The following is an 18,112-nucleotide window of genomic DNA, read 5'->3' on the forward strand; positions in this document are numbered from 1 at the left end:
AATATAGGGACCTAACACATTCCTTTAGTATATATTTCCTCCAGTTATTTCAAATGACTGTTCTGCCTTTGATTCATTCAATCTTCCTCTACAACAGCTCTTGAAAGTGTGTTAGGGAGGTAATGATCCTTTCTTTATCTTAACTCTTTGTTTTGATCACAAAACACATCCTTTACACCAGAAGTGTGAAATGTAGGAAATACGTTTATTTGCATGAGATGGCTGCTTACCAGATTGTTTCTATATTCTGGCTAACTTTGGTGTAGATTGGTATTGTTCAGTTTACTCCTGCTTTCTGCCACCACCACCCTGCCATTCTCTTAAAGGGCAGAAGCAGAACTGTAACAATCAATTACTATCCCCCCCCCCCAAAATATTGTTCACTTAATTGAAGGGCATGTGTAGAACTGTAGGCTACAAAACAGGGGTATGTGTATATTATTTTCCAAAAGAAACTACCTTTTGTGGCTGTACTTACTTCGCTAAACCGTTTATTAGGCATTGCAAATATAGGCCATCATAAAATATCCATATAGAAAATTTTAAAATATATACAAATAAACAGCCATGCAAAAAATATGTAATAATATTTTCATTGGAGTTTCTTCCCTCTAAATAGTGCAATTCACCACTCTAAGAGATACTATTGATAAAAACTCAGCCACCCTTGCAGATTTTGTGGCTGTGTTCAGTGTTCTCTAGCAGATGTTGAAATCACAAGGTTTCATATCAGTTAATGAAGAATGGGAATTGAGAAATATGTAAAGGTTTGAACTGAAAGCATGCATTAATTGCTAGGATTAATCCATTCATTTCCCTGTGATAAAATGGGAAATTGGTTTATTTATTTAATTTGAAGCAGGCTCCTGTGGAGTGAATATTGTTTTGAATATTTGGTGGATATCCCTTGATTTGGACAATAGCATATTTGACATGGTGTTTGAAAGAACAAATGATTTACCTGTGTAATCTAATCAAGAGAAATTATTATCCCAAATGTACTCTCAGCATAAAATCTATTGATTTGTTAATTACTGTAAGTTCACCAAAAGGAAATGTAATTTATTGATATGAACAATAACAATTCTTGGCTAATAGTAATTTTTTTGCAAAGTGTGAGTTTTTCTATTTGCAATAGTAAAAACAAACCAAAACACCAACATGATACTTTTAAATGTTATTTTAAAAATAAAATCTTGGATAAAAATTAATTGTATAATTATATAGAAGGTTAATGGAAATTATTTGTACGTGACAACAAAATACAGCTGTTAAAAAGTGTAGCATTTTTAGACTCTGGATTAGTTCGGTTATTTAAAAGATTGCTATGTAATATTCTTTAAAATTTCAACATAGCAAGAAAGACATATTTTGAAGATTATTGCATAGTAATATTTTAAATAACTGAGAATAGTGTTTAGAGTCATTTTTAAAAATATCTCTTTAAGATGGGGTTACATTTTTATCAACTATACTCATTCTTTCAGTGCTGGTTCAAGAGTTCTTAGAAAATAATATAAAAAATAAAATAAAAACAAGATCCAAATGTGAATCCATAAATATGAAACTTTGTTGTGACCCTTCCCCTGTAGAGGTCTTGAGTTACTAATGGGGTTAAGAATTCAACTCTTAATGGGACTTGGTGCATTAGTGTTTTGTATGCATGGAATTTGGCATTTGGTTTAATAAGTGGTTGACATTGGTGATGTCCCTTAATTTGCTTAAATCTAATTGGCTCTTTTATCAGTCAAACCTGTATGGATTGGCAATTGATCAGAAAGGGTCAGCCATGACTGTGCATGTAGTTAAATGATGGAACCACCAGCTAAACTCGGTGTTGCATTATAATAAGCTGAAACCAGGAAAACAAATGATCTCAGAGTTGTAAAGCGAAAGAAAACAGAAGTTTTGCATGATGTTCAAGTTCAGAACAAAGGCATTATGGAGTGTATAAATTTTAAATACACTGCATTTGGCCTCAAGACTTTTTTTTCCAGAGGAACTGAAATCTTGTCTGGAACTGTCTTTGTTACATCAAAGAACTGCATAGAAAGCTAAAAGAGACAGAAGAAGCATAAAAGGGCATAGTTTAAAATGATTAGTGACAAATTTCATACTGCAGAGGTAGAAATAGTTTTCTTCTGAGCTCTCTTTTTCCCTAAAATGAATAAATTCATCCCATTAATCTTGTCCTAATATGTTTCAGGAGTTGTGTGTGTGTGTGTGTGTGTGTGTGTGTGTGTGTGTGTGTGTGTAGCTCAGCAGAATAATCAGACGCTGGCATTCAAGCAATTTTGAAATTAACTCAAATAAATAGCAATTATGGTCTTTAAAATAGCATGAAGAAATTTATGAGAACATTATACATTCCATTATAGTTGTATTGTGGGATGGTTTCGTTGTTCAGTGAGAAAGACAAAGGAGGAGGGTGCGAGGAAGAACCTACTTCTTTGAAATGTATGTTGTGCTAGCTCAGTTCAGTAGGCAATAGAAGCACATGCCTAGGATGTCACAGTTCAAGTGGCAGCAGGCTCCCCTGGAAAACTGTCAAAGTAGGAGCACATATGTATCCTCAGACCAGAATCCCCAGGGGTTTTTTGGAGGGGGAGTGAAGGGAGCAGCGTAAATGTTCTCTACCGTTTTCTGTCCTATTGACACTTGCTAGATCTGCAGTATATTATACATGGGGCTCCCTTTGGAGATGGTTTGGAAACTGCAGCTGGTGGAGAATTCAGCAGCCGGAGTCTGGACATATAACACCAACTCTGGCACAACTGCACTGGCTTCCACTTTGTTTCCAAGCAAAATTCAAGGTGCTGGTTTTGACCTATAAATCCCCTTGATCAGGAGTCTGGTGTGATCCCACTTACAATCCCCATTCCGATCTTCCTGCTCAGTCAGGAAGGATATGTGTTGGGCTGGCTCTCCACTAAATAGGGCTTGAGTGTTAGATGTAGCCAGAATTCCTTAACTCCTGAGCTTCATGAAAGTGTTTTATCAATGCAACTTTATTTCATTCATTACATTTATATCCCCCCTCCTCCAACGAGATTAAGGTGGCACACATGGTTCTTCTTCACTCATTTTATCTTCTTCACAACCCTGTGATGTAGATTAGCTTGCGAGAAAGAGTGTGACCAGCTGAGCTTTCAAGTCTCCCCAGTCTGCAAGCTAACCACACCACCCTGGCTCTTACTTTACAATGGGAGCATTTAAATTTCCCAGTATTAAATGCATGCAGATAGCAAGACATAATGCCTTACCCTTTAATATATTTCCACATATACATTCTGTATGACAGTTCAGGACTCAGAAGGAAAGACTTTATGTAGATGCAATAATAACAGTCTGCTTTCTCAAGAAAGTGTCATCTTAATAAACTGTCAGCAGAGGAAGACATCATGATTTTATTTTTAAAAAACAAAAATGCTGGATTAATGTATTTCTTATGCTGCTTGCATGGAGCTTGCTACAATGCAGAGGTTAGTCTTCTGATTAAAAAAAAAATATTCAAGCAAAGTGAGCCAAATATCAACTTTTGAGGTACTAAGCATAGCAGAGGAAGCTTTGAAGCTTTCTTGCTTGCAATAGCCTCAGCAAGCCTCCAGCATAGACGTGGCTCCCTAACACATTTATGTACTCTCATGTGGGTTATATAGACAAAAAATTATAACAAAAAGGAATTCTCTTAAGTGCATCTTGAGGGCATGAATTGTGGGGTTTAGCGGAGAAGAGGGGATCAATCACTGATCCCACCCCCCACACTTTACCAGGGGATAAATAGTGGGATATTGTTCCTTAAGTATGATTTCCATAAGTGTTCTTTTTTCCTTTTGGCTTTTTTCCCATTTTCAAAGGCAGGCATTCTATAACTTTCAGGTTAAAACCAATCCTGTTTGAGATGAAGTAGTTTGAAATGAAATATTAAAATAAAAAATGGAAAGAAGAAGACATCAAATGCTTGCTTAGACTTTTAGGATTTGCTTGCATGTGTATTGTAAGATTGTGGTTATATTGCAGCGGGTTTGCCATTCTTTTAGCATTGGATTTATGACTTCTTTATAAGCATGCTCTGGTCATTACAGATGCTCTTTTGGAATCCTTTTGTGGGGCTTAGTCTAGAGTTCAGCTGCATTTTTTTACAGCTTTCTGATCCTCACAATGCATACAGGCAGGATGGTACTGGACCCTGGTTGTCCACATATGTGTCAGAGATCAACATAGGCTGCTGCCTCACACTGGCAAAAGGAGGATCCTGGCAGAAAAGCAGCTGAGACTTTTGCTTTGTTCCTACTTGCTCACAACACTGCTGAAACAAGAAGGCTTGAAGTTGTCCTTTTGACGTGGCTTAAGTGCTGGAGGAGACTCTTGAGAGTCCCATGGACTGCAAGAAGATCAAACCTATCCATTCTGAAGGAAATCAGCCCTGAGTGCTCACTGGAAGGACAGATCCTGAAGCTGAGACTCCAGTACTTTGGCCACCTCATGAGAAGAGAAGACTCCCTGGAAAAGACCCTGATGTGGGGAAAGATGGAGGGCACAAGGAGAAGGGGACGGCAGAGGACGAGATGGTTGGACAGTGTTCTCGAAGCTACCAGCATGAGTTTGACCAAACTGCGGGAGGCAGTGGAAGTCAGGAGTGCCTGGCGTGCTCTGGTCCATGGGGTCACGAAGAGTAGGACACGACAAAACGACTAAACAACAACACAAAGTGAGCTATCTTCATTATGGGGAGGAGGGTAGAATGTTTCGCCCCAAAAGATGTAGTAGTTTTACTCTGTGCCTTCCAAGTGAGTGGCCTGTGATATTCTGTTTAGACATTGGAACCTTGGCTTCACATCCATTCTTTGTTGGAACGCTTGAGTTGCAAGAAGGACACCAGCCTAAGAACACAGGAAGCTGCCTTATACTAAGACCATTAGTCCATCTTTTTCAGTATTGTCTACACTGGCAGGCAACAGCTCTCCTGGATTTCAGACAGGGTTCTCTCCAAGCCCCACCGGGAGTTGCCAGAGATTGGACCTGGGACTGCCTGCATGCAAAGTAGAAGCTCTACCACTATTGGCACTTCCCCAAACTGTACTCCAAAACTGTGCTCACTTTAGAATCCAAAGTGCATATCCTGAAAACAATTGTGTTTTAAGTCACATCAGTTGTGATTTTACTATAAGCGTAGTGTAATCATTGGATATTATAACCATGAAGTGAAAATAGTACACTAGACTATTGAAAAAATATCCTTGTTTGGATCAATTGATAGACTTGAACTCTTCATTCCTCATTTAATAATAATAATATTAATAATATTAAACAACAACAACAACAACAACAACAACAACACCAACACTGCATGACCTCTCAAGATCTGAAACGAAATGAAAATAAATAGTAGCTTAGGTCTGTTTTAGTGAGGAAAAACATGAGCCTGCTTTACGTGTTCCTTGCCCTGCTATGAGACATGTTCTCTGTGTTTGGTATGGACGGCTTTTTTAATTTCTTAAGAACCATCAAATGATGGAGGAAAGAGGTTTCTGATAATGATACTTTTCATCTCTTAATGTATCCTCCCTTATGTAACCAGAGTTGGCTATAATGCTTTGTCTTTTACTTTGACATGTAGGACAAAACCCAGCCAAGCTGTTTTGAGTTTTTGCTAAATGACATAGTGCACCAAAAAAAAACTTTAAAAAAAACTTGGGCTAGCCAATTTCAAACAGCCACGCAATAATTCACTTGCAAGAAAAAAACTAAAGGATAGTTGCTAAAAATGAGGACATTAGCATAAAAACATTGATGGCGAGTATTAAAGGTACATGCAGCACCTGAAACATTTCCCTTAATTTGAGAAGCACAGTGCATTTTGTATTAAATCTATATTGCCATTCAGCACTCTGGGTTTTCTTTGTAGAGGCCAAGTAGGGCAGTTACTCTGACAGTGGAGATAAGACCATGGTATCAAATTGAAAATGTGTAGGTATGGTCAAAATAAAAAAAACAAAATAAACACAACTTTGGTAATATGTCAGTCTTCCTCCCTAGGTATTGCGTGAGCTGCTGTGATGTCAGAGAGACCATAGCTGGGCAACACAGAATCTGTTCTCAAATGTAATCTTAGGATATCCTGTGAATTGCATGTATCATGCCAGCTGTGTTATGTGTGGTGTAGTGGATCGAGAAATGGACTTTGACCATGATTCCTAGGTTCACGATGCTTACAAAGTGAACTAGAGCCAGTCACACATTCAGGTGTGCAGTTTTGCGTTATTGATTTGTACATCTTCATCATTGACTTGCAGTGCCTTCCAGGAGCTATGATGGGTACAACGTCTGTGGCCCCTGGACAGAGATGCCCTGGTCTAAGTCCACCCTACCTTACAGGGTGGATTTGAGGATGACATGCACACCATCATGAGTCCCTTAGAGCAATGCACTAATTAAATAAACAGTGATTGGTGGTTTCTTGACTAGTTCCTTTTTTCAGCCCGATTTCTATGCCCACTTTTTATGCCTCTTCATGCACTGTTATTGAGAGAATAAACATAATGAGAGAAAGAAACGCCCCTGAATATGTTGTTTTGCTCTTTGTGGACCTGACTATATTACTTTGTGTCTAAATGTAAAGAAAGCTCCCGACAGTCGTGATGTATTAAATTATAACTGAGAACTAATTCAAGGATCAAAGATGCTCTTTGGGAGAGATCACTTTACTGGTAGGAAAAATCATTACCTTTTTCCCAGGCTCATATATTTGTACTATATGTCTTGGAAATATCATTCCTCACAGTTTCTGAATCTTGATGTTTAATTTAACACAAAGGTCTTTGAGCAGCTCAATGGGAGGCTTTTGCTAGCAGAGTCTCATAGAAGAAAATTGAAATGTACATGTTTTTTCTCATGTATCAAAGAAGTGCAAGAATCTAAACTGACATTTTACATCAAATGAATTATGAACTGTGTACTGTGTACCTAAGGGAACAACAAGCAAATTAGATTTTTGTTAAGGGGGGAAGAGAAGCCAAAATAATAAAAAATAGGTTTTAGCTGAACCTGACATGCAATGCAGTATTCTTTGTACACTAGAGAATATAGATTTCTTCAAAGAGCCAATACTTTGAATTCTTTAGACATATTGTGAACAAGACAACGAGTCAGTTCTGGTATGCTGCAGCTGGAACATTGAACTTTGCTACTATTGCTTCTTCATTGGTTTTGACTCATGATTGTGCTGGAATGCTTATGTTGACATGTTATGCTATTAATTTAGTCAGCCACAGGTCCACTGGATCAGTTCTTAAATCAACCAAAATGCAACATAAGTAGCTTTCTGCCTTTCTTGGGTGCAAGGCCTGTTCAGCATTCCTGGCTCTGGGATGGTTTCATAAGATCTTGTGGGACTATCAGAGTTTTCGTGAGATCTCAAATGAGCATCCCTAGCCTCCCAGAGCCCTTGATCCTAAGCTGTATGAGGCTTTATAGGTTGAAAGAGATGTAGGGTAGAAACCTTGATTATTTTTATGATGAAAAGGGAAGTCATTCCAGATTTCTGAGCTTTCCATCTTAAGGCAGCCCTGTTCAGGGAAGTTTTTAACGTGTGATATTTTACTGTATTTTTGGTTTTTATGGAAGCCGCCCAGAGTGGCTGGGGAGGCCCAGCCAGATGGGCGGGGTATAAATAATAAATTATTATTATTATTATTATTATTATTATTATTATTATTATTATTTTTCCAAGCCTCTTGTCCCCTTTTTCTTGCCATGTTGGGAAGATAAAGCTGTTTAACATATGACTACCGAATTATATATGCATGTGTGTGGTGACTGAATTATTCTTGAAGCTATGTGTCCTTAACAAGAGGTCAATAATATATGACAGCCTACAAAGCAACTATAGGTACCAATGGCTGTGAAAAGGAATTTATTCATTCATAGATTTAGATTAGCATGTGATTTAGATTAGCATTGTTTGTTTATTCCTTGTTTTGGTAGCTCATTATTCTATGACAGTTATTGGCTGGGTATCTTTTTAAACAGCATGACATATACCGGTAATTGGCTTTCCTGGACAGCAATAGATTCCATCTAGTGTCTCCCTGACATGTATTTATAATCATTAATCAGTCAACTAATTGCTTATTGGCATTCTTTTATTCTTTGCATAGTTTTAGCAGAAGTTCAGCTTGAGGATGATAAACTTGCAAAGATACTTGTAAAGATGATTTACCGTGTGTTCCTTTTAACTGTCCTTTTAAAGCAGTGGCTAGATGTTGTTCAGCTACAACTCCTGTCACCCCAGACCCCACTCCAGGCCCAGATATTGGGCCTTGCTGGTTGGTGCTGATGGGAGCTGGAGTCCAGTAAACATCTTGAGGGTCACAGACTCCTTATCCTTAGCATGGAGTGTGAGCCAATTGGCTAAGCAATGCGAGTGGGTCAGACCCTGTGACTAGGCAAAACTTTAACTAACACCAGAGTTCAAATTACAAAAACAGAGTTATTTAAATATTTTTAAGAGAGCTGAAGAAATAAGCTATTTTAAAAGAAAGAAAACATATTCACTGAGATCTAAGGGAGACTTGGTTACTAAACAAAATTTTGTTAGCAGATATGAAGGCATTCAAAGGAAAGACAAGCAGCAAACCCACCCTTTTTAATCTCTGGAGATTCTGCAAAGGGCTGCCCAGTAAGAAGAGGCTCAACCAAACAGGAAGCCAGCTGCCTTTGACACCCCGGGGTTCATTATGTAGAAAGAGGGTCCAGTGAGGTGGGATAAGAGATATTAATGGAACCAGCCCCCTCTTGGTTTTTTTCTTGTCAGACCAGGTTGCAGGGGGAGGTGTGAGGTCAGTACTTTGGATGTAACTTAATCTTTATCTTGGTGAATGTCATGAAGAGTTTCTGAGCCCAGGCTGCTGTTCAAAACATCTGGGTTGGCGAAGGCTATCTTCAAGAGACAGAGATGGGTGGAGGCTTTTTGATATAGGGTTCAATTCAGTTTTGTAATACTTTTCATTCTTGTGCTTCTTCTTTGTAATTACAGCATGCCATTTCACCATGCTAATTGAGCATTTACTGGACAAGATGTGTTGATTCAGTAAGTTACTGGTGGAGTGGTTGCCCCTTGAGGGCTATATTAAACCTTGAGCAGAGCATTTTGAGTAGCATTGCTTGTTAGAGCCAATATATCACCCTGATAGGTACATGGCTCTTCTGTTAAGAATGTGGCAGAGAAATTATTGCTGTCTTCTAATTATTGCTTAGATACTAAGCAATTCCTTGGAGGAGAAGTTGGGACTAAAGAGATGAAAGAGGAAAATGTTTCCTGAAACACTCCTATTATTAAATATATGTGAAATGCTTTATTTTTGAATAATCAGTGGGCATTTGATATATGGGTGCAGGTGATTAGTTGCTTGGGAAGTTTAATGATCACCATGTGAACAGTTTCACAGAACACCTTTTTTTATTACTGCTCAACAAGAGACTCCACAGAAGTGCTTTGGTCCTTTTGAGTGCAATTTTGTATTTTTTATGTTTTCAGAAATTATGTGTAAATTATATGTAACTCTTAATGCAATAGGACTATCCCACATTGACCAGCATGTAAACAAAACCTCTGTAGTCCATACTTAACTCTGCTTGGATTTACATAGAAATAAGTTGCCTTTAATGGAAGGATTTGAAGTTTTTTTTAATTGCAGTTTCCCAAATATGTTGTCAGATTTGGAATAGGGCTGGAGTCTGACTTATATTGCTGTGCCCAACATTTTAAATGGTATGTTGCGTGATTTGTATTGCTTATAGTTCTAAGTGTTGGATCGTATTTTGCATTCTTAATACATTTGTAAAATGCCCAGAATATTTAGTTGTGGTTCGAGGACCCGACCCCCGCAATGTGGAATGAATACACAAGGACACGTGATATAAGGTTAATGGGCAAGAAAAGGCCACAACTTTATTGATTACAGCAGTGAAAAGGTATTGGCTTAGGCATTGGATGTCTAAAGCAAGGGGGTTTATTCACCAGTAGGTGGAGCCTGTTGATGCTAATCCAACTATAGGCTCCCCCCTGATGTCACCGAGGGTCGTGCCATGGCCTCCCGCCAAGCAGGCATCGGACAGAGTACATGACCGCCAGATTCCTTTAACGGAATACCCAAAAATTGAAGGCATAGGCGATGGCCACACCTAGCCCTTCGACACACCACAACACATTATTCCAATGCCTAACCGACCCACAAATACCACGAAAGTTGTGACGATTGCTACGAGGTAGGTGAAAAAACCAAAAAGCCTAATGCCAAATGGAAAAATTCCTACCAGGCCCCCCGGACAACCAGGGCAACCAACCTAAGGTCCATAGCAAGGCCAAGGAAAACTAAAAACCCTGAGCTCAAAGGGAGTGGAGGGTGGGTGACTCGCGACGGGACAACAGAGAGTGAGGCCGAGGAGGGGCTGGCGCCGCAGCATTTAGGCTGCTGTAAACGCCCCCTCGGAGGCACCTGGTTGGGTGCCTGCCGATGGGCGTGGGCGCCAGCCAGGTGAGTGGGGGAGGCAGGGGGCTAACGCCCCCTGCTAGGGGTGGAGCTCGGGCTCCCGCCCACAACCACTCCCCTCTCTTCCAGGGAGGAGAGTCATTGATGGATAAGAAAGAAAGAAAGAAAGAAAGAAAGAAATAGATAGATGGGTGGATGGAAAGAAAGGTGACTTGAACCTGTGGATTGCCAACTCCCTTTCTGTTTGAGATTGTTTCATCTTAAATCCTGTTGGTGTTGGGGGAATAGCATGATAATGGCATTGCAATGGAAAGCCTATAGTACAATAGTGCAATAATGAAGAGGGGGGAAGAAGATGTTGAATTAAATGGACCATGCTTACATTGCTTTTGATCCTCAGAAACAGGTTTTGTTTGTTTGTTTTAGTGCATGGAGCATTTTGATTCCATCCAGCATATGTTCTCCACATTTTTCTCTGCTCTAATTCATCCATGTTTTTCGACAGCTCCAGATGGCATGTTGCCTCCAAGGCTTTCATCTGCCACACCGACCAGTCTTCAGGTTGTCTGGTCTACACCAGTTCGCAACAATGCTCCAGGCTTACCCAGCTACCGACTCCAAATGAGGCCTAAGCACTCCCCAGAAGATAGACTAGAGTAAGCAAATAATAAAATCTATTCAACATAGTGAAGAAATGTAAAATGATCTGCAGGGTTGCATTTCTGTACATATGTAATGTGTCCCACCTTCATTTTGTTTCCTATTTTCTTTTTAAAAATGTATTTTTCCCTTTAGATTGCTTTCTGAACCTTCAGCTTCATTAACCCATTTAGTCACAGAACTGCAGCCGTACACATCATATGAAATGAGGGTTATCGCCTGCAATGGATACGGTGATACATACAGCAACTGGACTCTAATGATTACAGCAGAGGACAGTAAGTAGTTTGTGGAACTGCAGAGTGCATTTCTGCTTAAGTAAATGCCCACAAATACAGCATATAAGACATAATCATATCTGATTTAATGATAATAGCATTTTTCAAGATTCATCACTCAGCGCTCTTAAGCAGGTTAAGACCACAATCCTAAACACACTTATCCAGTGGTGAAATCAATGGAATATTGAAAAGCCAGATAAACATACATTAATTGCAGAAATTTGCTCCTATAATTTTGTTTGGGTGAACATACTGATCTGCAGCAAATGTGTTGTTTCTTAAAAATTACTTTGGCTTTTCATTTATCTAATTTTAAACCTTGAAGTTCTGTTGGAAGCAGTATTGGGGGGGGCACTTGGGATGGCGGCAACACTTGGTGGGAACAGGATGTTGGAGTAGATGAGCCCTTAGCCTAATAATCTATCATTGTTCTTTTTATGTACCACCAAGAGCTACTCAGACCCTGGTGCCTGAAGCTATTGTTTGTTTGCTTTTACAGTGGTGCCTCGCAAGACGAAATTAATTCGTTCCGCAAGTTTTTTCTTCTTGCGAGTTTTTCGTCTTGCGAAGCACGGTTTCCCATAGGAATGCATTGAAAATCAATTAATGCGTTCCTATGGAAACCGCCTTCAGACCAGGTCCGGGGACAGTCTGTCCCCCGACCTCTTCTGAAGGCTGGGGGGGGGGAACAAGGGCTTTTCTTCCCACTGCCAGCCTTCAGAAGGCTGTTCTGAAGGCTGGCGGTGGGAAGAAAAGCCCTTCTTCCCACCTCCCGCCCCGCAAGCTCCGGGGACAGGAGGGCTTTGCTGCCGACCGCCAGCATTTTAAAAGCCCCTGCTGTCCCGGGGCGATTTTAAAATGCTGGCGGGCGGGAGCGAAGCCTCCGCTGTCCTGGGGAGATTTTAAAATGCTGGCGGGCGGGAGCGAAGCGTTCGCTGCCGACCCTCAGCATTTTAAAATCTCGCCGGGACAGCAGAGAAGTCTCCGCTGCCCCGGGCGATCTTAAAATGCTGGCGGGTGGGAGCGAAGCGTTCGCTGCCGACCCCCAGCATTTTAAAATCTCCCTGGGACAGCAGAGAAGTCTCCGCTGCCCCGGGCGATCTTAAAATGCTGGCGGGCGGGAGCGAAGCGTCCGCTGCCGACCCCCAGCATTTTAAAATCTCCCCGGGACAGCAGAGAAGTCTCCGCTGCCCCGGGAAGGCAGGCGGGGAGGGAGCAAAGACTTTTGCCCCCCGCCGGCCTTCAGAAGAGGTCCAGGACCTCTTCTGAAGGCCGGCTGTGGGCGAAAGTCTTTGCTCCCGACCGCCAGCAATTTAAAACAGGTCCCCGGAGATTTCCCTATGGGCTTTCGTCTTGCGAAGCAAGCCCATAGGGAAATTCGTCTGGCGAAGCGCCTCCAAAACAGAAAACCCTTTCGTCTTGCGGGTTTTCCGTCTTGCGAGGCATTCGTCTTGCGGGGTACCACTGTAATGCAGATAGAAATGAAAGTCGGATGCAGGAAAGCTGCATCCTTGATGGAATCTGCATCCAATGTTTGCCTTGTTTTGTGATAAAGCCAGACCTAGGTGGAATCTACACACCTATAAAAAAACACTGCAGAAATGCTTTTTAAAAAAGTGTTTTGAAAAATACATTGAATCTGGCATAGTTCACTGTCGCCATCTAGTGTCACATTTGTATGTTGCATTTTATAACACATTTAAAACGTTTTATTTGCAGCCGTGTAGCTGAGTCCCTAGATGGATTTCATACTTTCCCCACCCCTCACCAGTGTCTTTAACATGTAGAAAGACAATGGACAAAGCTTTTTCAGCATGGCAGTGCATCTTTACCTACTGTATTTCAGTCTGCTAAGGAGCTCTTTGAATACAAGAACTCTGCCAGAAGCCACATTTGGGTGTGGGACTTCTTTATTGCTATAACTATTTCCCATAACCTTCGAACCAGCAGTTGGTTAGAAGTGATAACATTTCCTGAACAACTCCCCATTTTGGTTGTATTTATGATACCACCACTGAGATATCCTCTGAAACTGGTATATTGTGCTTTACTGATGTGTTTTCCTCACCCTCCGAAAACATGCAACTCTCATTACGTTTAATATTTAATAATCACTTTCTATTGCCCGCTGTATGTGTTTGGACTCTACTGTCCCCACGGGTGTCCATGAGAGGTTAATTGGCTACCCCACTTCACCCCAGTCTGTACCAGCAAGTAAGTAAACACTCGTTTCTAGTCAGGTGATTAGAAAAGGTTAATGATAATTTTGTACCATTCTTTAGAAAGTAGAGACTGAACTTTTGAAGCAGATGAGCAAAATAGCCTCCCATAAAAGATAATTTAATTTGCCAAAATGAAACTACCTTCCAGTATTAATGCTGTAATGAAATGGCTTGAAGAATGAATCAAAGACATTAAGGGAAGTCATATGCCCCTCCCCCCTCCACTCATCGTATTCTGTAGTTCGCTCTATAAACAATTCCTTCCGAGTAAAAAGAGTTTATTATTTTATTTTCAGCATTGGCAGGCTAAGCTGTGTTGCTGTCATCCTCTTGCAGTCTTCCTTCCAGTGACAACCACATTGACAACATGTTATATTCCACATTGATTTTACAGTTAAGGAGCTGATTGTGATATATAGAGATTTTAAGAATTCAGCTGAGAGGCTGACTTTTGCCTTTTATCATTCCATTAAAATTTTATAACCATCTTTTTCATGTCATTTCACCCATGAATTCTTACTTTAGAAAGTGATAGCTACTGCTGTGAGCATAACTTTTTCTCATGTTCAGAGCTTTTTATTGTATTAGCAAACTACCCCAATTATAGTTAATACTCGTGTTTTACATAATTGTGCTGACCCTTTCAGCCAAGCAGGACCATGCTAGTTGGGGTGTGTGTGTGTGTATGTGTGTGTGTGTTAAAAATGATTCTGCTTGTCACTTAAATGGGAAGTACTCTGCAAGAGTCTTGGGTACCACGATTTAACACTTCTCTATCCAGAGGGGCCAATTAAACAGCTCTCCAAAGTCTTGTTTGAATTGAGTGAGTTTTAAAGGTCTGCCTTTTTAAAGAGCTGCAGAGAGAGCATATGGAAAGACATCCCTTAAAAAAAAAAAGTGGGGGGGGGGAGAGAGTAGAAAATTGAAGTTAAGCATCTCTTCTCATATGTTATAGCAGATAATGTTAAGAGGGCTATGTCTAAACTCTGCAGGGGTTTGTAACACAAGTTCATCTCATTATCCCAAATGTTTCACCTATAATGCCAGCAATGTACTCAGTAGGGATGAAAGGCTTATTCCTCTTATCGCAAGGGAGAACAAACTGCTTGATTATTTTCCTCCTGCAGATACCCACACTTTGATTTTTCAGATATATGTATAATTAGAAAAATTGCTGATGACCAGCCCTGAAAAAATCTTCAAAGAGCTTTGCATTTATTTAAGATGCATATCCAAAAGTCACCATGCCTTTTATTTAATATGCCTTAAATGTGGCATTTCCCCCCTCCTGTGTTATTATCATCCTAAAAAAAAAAAATGTAGCTTCAACAATATTAAATCTATATACCTTTGCTGGCACTGTAAACATTCAAAATACCATTCTCCCACCCTCCCAGTTATGAATATAAAAGTTCAAATTCTGATTTAAATTAAATGAGTGCCAAAATTGGTTGGGTTTCAGTAGCACACTGCATCTGTTGTGCATTTTGTTTGTTCTATAGTCTTTTGAAATGTGAAATAACCCTGAAATAAAATATCACTTTTTAAGGCTGTTGCAGATCAGTTCCCATTTAAGTGACAATCAGAATCAGAGCAACTTCTTTATATAAAATTTATAAGCATGAGTAAAAGTGCAACTGGTACCAGGAACAGAACTTAGGGTGATTTATCAGCAATTAAACAGACCTCCTTCAACAATGCTTCATGCCAAAATTATTGTTCTTTCTTCCTTATACTCTCATCATATTTTGTTTAATAATGGCCCAAACTGGCTTTTCTTCCTCCTGTATACTAACAAGCACTATTAATATGCTTTCAGTGGGCAGTAAATAGTGGCTGCATGTGGAATATCTCCTGGTTCTAATATGATACGGAACGTAACTCAATCATTGACACTCAATTAAAAAAATGTGAGCCCTTTTGATTCTCTGAAACTTTTAAAAAAGCCTTCAACAAACCAAAAGCTGTTTTAAACAATTACTGTACCCAAGTATATCTTTTTTAAAGATTTTCAATAAAATCTAATGTTCACAGAAAATGTCATAAATGTCAAAATTGCTGTGGGCAGAATAGGTGGATATAGTATTTTCTTGATCTGCTGTAGCAATTTATAGATTTCAGGACGTGGTTTATAAGAATGCTAAATGTTCTGGAATTACAGCTGTTACTGATCAGTGATTGAGCCAGATTTGTGTTATTGCACCATGTTCTTGCTTGTACCTAGAGAGCAGTAAAGCCTCAATATAATAAAAAGCACCTGCATTTTAAATGAAATTTCAATTGAAAAACTTAACAACCCTTCAAATTGCAGAATTTAACGCAGCCCAGTAAAGCTTAAATAACACTTTGCCTCCACAGGCTGAGGGTTTTTGCATTCAAGGTGACTTGATTGTGTCGCATGGCGAAATTATTTACAATTAAGGGATTTCTCTGGAGGGGGCTGCAGAGTATTTGCTGTTCCACAACACCTATGCAGGCATATGGTCGGTCTTTTTCAGTATTCATGGAGGCTCCTGAACCTTTATGATAATTGAATCAGTTAGAGTGCTGAGTGGAGCAAGCATAAAACCTGTTAACCTAAAGGTCAGATCTGTGCATTGTTTATTTATCAGTAGGTGAAAGAGCTAAATCGGCAGCTTCTGTCACAGTCACAGTAAAAAATCACCTGTAATATTAACAGGGAGTAGATAAATTGCAAAAAAGGGATTAGAATGATAAACAGAAGAGAGCAAAATATTGCATATATAATGAGAGTTGCAGCAGTGGCTTTTACTGGGCTATAAAATGCATAGGCTTGTTAAGACAGCCTTATGGGGGTAATTAGGAGAATGCTCTAGAAAAATGGTAACAGAAGCTAGAACCGTGGTTCTAAATGGCCTTCGCAGTTCTGAATTGCCTTCGCAAGAATTTAGTTGCCAACACAGTAACACTCCACTATTGATGGTTAGGTATGTGCATTGGTGAGGCAGTTTTGTGTAGTGGGTAGAGTGCTGGACAGTGGACACTTAGGTTCATTGGTCCGATTGGCTGTTAAGTTCACTAGCTTGCTTTTGGCAAGTCATTATCTCTTAGCCTAACACATGTCCCAGCACTTTTGCTAGTTTAAGGCCATTAGATGATACCTGACAGATCAAACCAAAGGTTGTCCAGGGGTGGAGGTGGACAACATTGGTTGTACCATTAGACAGAGTGAGGACTCTGGCAGCAGTTGCCTGGGTGAGGAAACTGATGAAGTGCCCCAGAAAAACTGGGACAGCCCTTTTTTTGTGTGTATGATAGCATAGCAGCCATTTTGGGTGCTATGATCTTGAATGATTTTTCACCGAGTTCTCACTCTGAAAAAGCACTTTTTCTAGAGCCACAATCCTGGGTGGCACTGCCAAAGTGTGCTCTTGGGCACCTAAAAAAGTGCATCTTTTGGGCTCTGTGATCTTGCTCAGGTAATGTGAATCATGCAAGAGCACAGCCAGGAAGATGCACACTCCGGTTTGGGGACTCAGCATGTTGGAGTGTGTGGGTATCGAAAGACAGAGCTATTGTAACATGGATTCTGATCTGTCCCCTTTAAGCTAATCTGCTCCCCTCATGTTCAGTGAGGCGTATTGTCCCTTCACCAGTGTTGAAGTAAAATTCAAATGCCAGTCCAATCAACTTCTTTGCATGGAATGGCCAAGGCAGGTTTGTGTGTCTTGTTCTTTGTTTCAGACATCAAATTATCCTGAACTAGCCCTTGGTGTAGGGCACCTTTTTCAGCCTAGTTATTAATCACCCTTTTTCTCATTTTGCGTTACAGAACCAGGTCCTATGGATCCACCACTTCTATTGAATGTTAAATCCAGAGAAGCAACTATCTCCTGGCAGCATCCATCAAAGCCAAATGGCATCATCACCCACTACAACATTTACCCAAATGGCCAGTTGCACACTACTATTCCAGGAACCAGATCTAAATTCACTGTACATTCCTTGCGCCCTTTCACAGTTTATCACTTTCAAGTAGAAGGTTGTACTTCCAAAGGATGCTCTCTTTCCCCCGAGACAGCGCCCATAAAGACCCTTCCAGATGCACCTGAAGATATCCCCGCTCCAGAGCTCTATTCGGACACACCGACGTCTGTGCTAATATCATGGCAGCCGCCTCTTCATCCAAATGGGCAGGTGGAAAACTTTATAATAGAAAGGAGAGTGAAGGGAACGGAACAAGTATCCACAGTTGTTACCTTGCCCTTCAATTATTCAAGGAGTTTCCTGGACCAGAGTGCTGCCCTTAGCCCTTGGGTGAAATATGAATACAGATTATTGGCAAGTACTTTCAAAGGAGGCATTAATAGTAGTGCATGGGCAGAAGTTATCACTAGGCCCTCGAGACCTGCGGGCATCCAACCTCCCGAGGTGCAAGCATTGGGACCAGATATCGCACAGGTTTGTTGAGTTTCATTTTTGTGAATGCCATTGC

The 18,112-nt window shown here is 40.3% G+C and overlaps 1 protein-coding gene across 5 annotated transcripts in view; it reads left to right on the forward strand.

Annotated features, from left to right (window-relative positions):
• USH2A (usherin) overlaps nt 1–18,112 on the forward strand; it is a 430,807-nt gene that overhangs the window by 255,875 nt on the left and 156,820 nt on the right. For all 5 annotated transcript variants that reach the window (XM_083493951.1, XM_083493952.1, XM_083493953.1 and 2 more), the window contains 3 exons: nt 10,999–11,149; nt 11,289–11,431; nt 17,450–18,078. In XM_083493951.1, the coding sequence (XP_083350077.1) occupies nt 10,999–11,149; nt 11,289–11,431; nt 17,450–18,078 (923 nt within the window). The remainder of the gene's footprint in view (nt 1–10,998; nt 11,150–11,288; nt 11,432–17,449; nt 18,079–18,112) is intronic.

This window comes from Podarcis liolepis (assembly GCF_965112155.1).
Source record: "Podarcis liolepis genome assembly, chromosome: 3".
NCBI classification, from domain to species: domain Eukaryota; kingdom Metazoa; phylum Chordata; class Lepidosauria; order Squamata; family Lacertidae; genus Podarcis; species Podarcis liolepis.